This window comes from Triticum dicoccoides, chromosome 6B (assembly GCF_002162155.2).
Source record: "Triticum dicoccoides isolate Atlit2015 ecotype Zavitan chromosome 6B, WEW_v2.0, whole genome shotgun sequence".
NCBI classification, from domain to species: Eukaryota; Viridiplantae; Streptophyta; class Magnoliopsida; order Poales; family Poaceae; genus Triticum; species Triticum dicoccoides.
In genome coordinates this window covers 297,162,409-297,166,083 of record NC_041391.1, presented here as the reverse complement: position 1 = coordinate 297,166,083, position 3,675 = coordinate 297,162,409, and the positions used below count along the sequence as shown (strand labels likewise).

General features: G+C 41.7%; 1 protein-coding gene across 1 annotated transcript; it reads left to right on the top strand.

The window, feature by feature from the left end:
* Nucleotides 1–95: 95 nt before the first annotated feature.
* On the top strand, nt 96–1,231 carry LOC119325381 (protein CYTOKININ-RESPONSIVE GATA TRANSCRIPTION FACTOR 1-like). Its single transcript, XM_037599134.1, has 2 exons — nt 96–494; nt 657–1,231. Exons 1-2 carry the CDS (start codon nt 123–125, stop codon nt 1,095–1,097), a joined length of 813 nt encoding a protein of 270 aa, XP_037455031.1. The 5' UTR covers nt 96–122; the 3' UTR covers nt 1,098–1,231.
* The last annotated feature ends 2,444 nt before the right edge of the window (nt 1,232–3,675 follow it).

The window sequence follows — 3,675 nt, the reverse complement described above, 5'->3', positions numbered from 1 at the left end:
TAGCTACACAAATGGAGTATATGTCAATATCGATGTGTTCCAACGTTTTTAGTACATGCAAGCTCTTCTTATAATCCTGCTCCCTGGCTTGCTTTTTCTTTCTCTTGTAGTTCAATGATCACATGATGATGAGCGGAGGATCTGCGGACGTCTTTGCCACATGCTCCCCGTTCGGACCTACCATCCAAAGCATCGGCAGTGACATGATCCAGAGATCCTCATACAATTCCTATGATTTCGAAGCCACACATGCCGGCGATGGATCGACTAGCCAGTGGGCATCCGCCAAACCGCCAGTGAAGATGAGGATCATGAGAAAGGCGCCAACGAATGATCACCAAGGAGGGACAGCGAGAAAGCCAAGGAGAAGGGCACAAGCACACCAAGGTGATGAGAGCCAGCAGCTGCAGCATCCCATGGGTGTTATCAGAGTGTGCTCAGACTGCAACACCTCCAATACCCCCTTGTGGAGGAGTGGTCCTTGTGGCCCCAAGGTGAAATATATTGCTAACTAGGCAAACTTCATGATCTATACCTGCACTGCACAATCTATGTACTTGCTTCATATCAACATGTACATATAACACACAGTAGTACAGATTGCTACACACTTATTTATTTAACTGTAACTTTTCATGCGTCTATGGTTCATGCAGTCTCTTTGCAACGCATGCGGCATACGCCAAAGGAAGGCTCGCCGCGCCATGGCTGCAGCGGCGGCCACTGCCGCCACCAACGATGGGGTGGCGTCTGCTTCCAGTGGCGGTGTGGCGGTGGGGGCCGTGCAGGCAAGCGACACATCACAAGCGGTGAAGGCAACAAAGAAGGAGAAGAGGGCTGCGGATCTTGACCGGTCGCTGCCGTTCAAGAAGAGGTGCAAGATGGTTGATCATCCTACCGTTACCACCACCAAGGCCGTGGCTGTCGATGCCACTTTGAAGGATCAAGATCACGTTGTCGCCGAGAACGGCGCCATGGTGGAGAGACTGAGCAAAGCCGATCCGCCAGCAGCATTCACTCATGCCTTCATGCGCGACGAGATCACCGATGCCGCCATGCTGCTCATGACCCTATCGTGCGGTCTTGTTCGCAGCTAGTACTAGCTAGCTAGCTAGCTAGTAGACACTAGACACTGATGAATGCAACTTGATTTGCATATCATGAGTTATTAGTCTTGTTATATTTTCTGTATCTTGCGATCTTGTTGTTTTGTGTTGAGGAGTTCGGTCGATCGGGGCGTACGGATATATATATATATATATATATATATATATATATATATATATATATAGAGAGAGAGAGAGAGAGAGAGAGAGAGAGAGAGAGAGAGATGAGGGTGATCACATGTCTAGGGTAATAAGCGAAGCTCGATAGTAGTTAGTATATGCAGTAACCCAGATTTGCTATGACGGTGAGTTTTTCTTTTACAGTTTTCTTTCTTTTCTTTGCTTTGCTGCGGTTATTTAAACCAGTATAATTTGTGTTCATCCTCTGTAGTACAAAATGTAATAAAACATATTTCCGTAAGATGTTCGTTTTTCCTTTGGAGCTGATAATGCAGAAAGCAGGATCGATGACAAGAGAAGAAACTCCGGTGCATCATATTGGATGTGGTTCATATATGTGACATATCGTTAGTACTCCCTCATATGCATCATATTGGCTGTCACAGTGTCAAAAAATGTCGATCTTCCTAATTGTGTATTGTTACTACTCCCTCATCGATCGTTATGGCTATGCACCCATCGATCGATGAGGGAGAAAAACTACTGCGCACCATATTGACTGGAGTATATTATAACATATGCGAGCTAATTGTGTATAGTTATATCTACTTTTTGTGAGGTATTCTCATACTACTTTTCACCTTTTTCGGACACAGACATTCTACCTCATGGCTATGCATGCATGCATGTGGGACAAATGAACCCCTTGATGTTTGGAGATCTGTGCCCTGCAACTTGTTACAGAACTACTACAGGCACGGTATGTAAATTTTTAGCCGTTTTATTTGACTGCACCAAATTAGCTTCAACATGTATACACGCTCCATGACCCTCCTCTATTGAGCTGCAAGCCTGCAACGGCACAAGCATCCACATATGTGTGTGGTACCCCATTGGGATCTCCAGCTTAGAGCGAAAATCTGCCATGTGTACCATATAATTTCTCCATTAAGAACAATAATGTCACTAATCCAAACTAATACTAGAAGATGATCATGCATGATGATATTTTGTCTGCACCAAATACAGAGAGAGAGAGAGAGAGAGAGGAGCTGGGTTAGTGCGAGTGTTTACTGAAAAATGAGAGACGTGATTCAAGACCATGGTTCAGCCGAACCTATGGTCTATGCCGTACGATTTAACATCCTACTACATGTGGATCTGTGACATGAATGCCAACTGCATTTTTTAATCAACCATGTATGGATCCTCATGAATAGACATGCACGCCAACTGCATTTTTTTACGGTAGGCCATGTGGTTGGTTATTTTATAGTAGTATCTTTTTCAACCTTCTCTCTTTCTCTTTCTTCGTATTTATTCTATTTGTCTAGGAGCACACGTATAGCTAGACTCTTGCATAAGAGGCCTAGAAGTCCATTATTATTTTGCTCAAAGGTTGGCTATTAGGCTAGTACTTCTGTCACTTTCTCTCTTTCTATTTCCTCTTATTTAATATTTTTACAGGAGCATGCATAGAGGCTGGCTGTTGTATGAGAGCCCACTCCTTCTCTTTTTTCCCATCTCTCTCTTTCACATACACAAAAATAACATGAAGTGGGCTTATAGCTCACTGTTGAACTTGCTAGATCTTACAACCATAAGCAACGCATCTCATAACTTTGCTCTCACAAAAGACATTAAATGGGGGTTGTTTTAAATATAAAACTAAGATATAATGCACTGGGGACTACAATATCTAATCATCTATTTAATACTAGTAGATACAAACTTAAGATATAGTGCACTGGGACTATCATATATGATAATAGTTTACGATACTGGCTCTTCAATGCATAGTGTCATGCACTAGTATTATACTGCCACTTAATTTATGCATTTGTAGAATGCCCATAGAAAGTTGTGGCTATGATTAATCTCTTATTAACTTTTCTCATTTGACGTGCTATGATACACTATCATAATATGATACTAGAACCTCTCTCACATCATTAATTATAGTGCCAGAATATATTTTTACTTACGTGACCATGCATTATACAGTTATGATACTCCCACTATGAGAGGTACATCATGAAATAAATGAATGAATAGAATAATTTTGTGCCTCAAACGTGATGCATCACACCCGAAATAAATGAATGAATCGAATAATTTCATGTCTCAAACGTGATGCATCACACCCAAATAACTTGTGACTGGGACATATAGCATGGACAAAGTGGTCATTTTACATGAGGCAACAAGATCAGAGAGAGTTCAAAACTCCACGTGCATCAAGTTTGTCTATCATTGTTGAGAAGGATATTTTCCATGGAACTTGCATCTGAATGGACAATCTGTGATTGAGTCCGTGTAGCTCCACATAGCATTTACTACCAAATTCTGATGAAACCACCTGTGGCATTTTTGAAATCCATGCTGAGAATCAAATTTATCATATTTTTTTGGAATACTGAAGCAAAGAAAGAAAGAAAAGCAGTTGTCT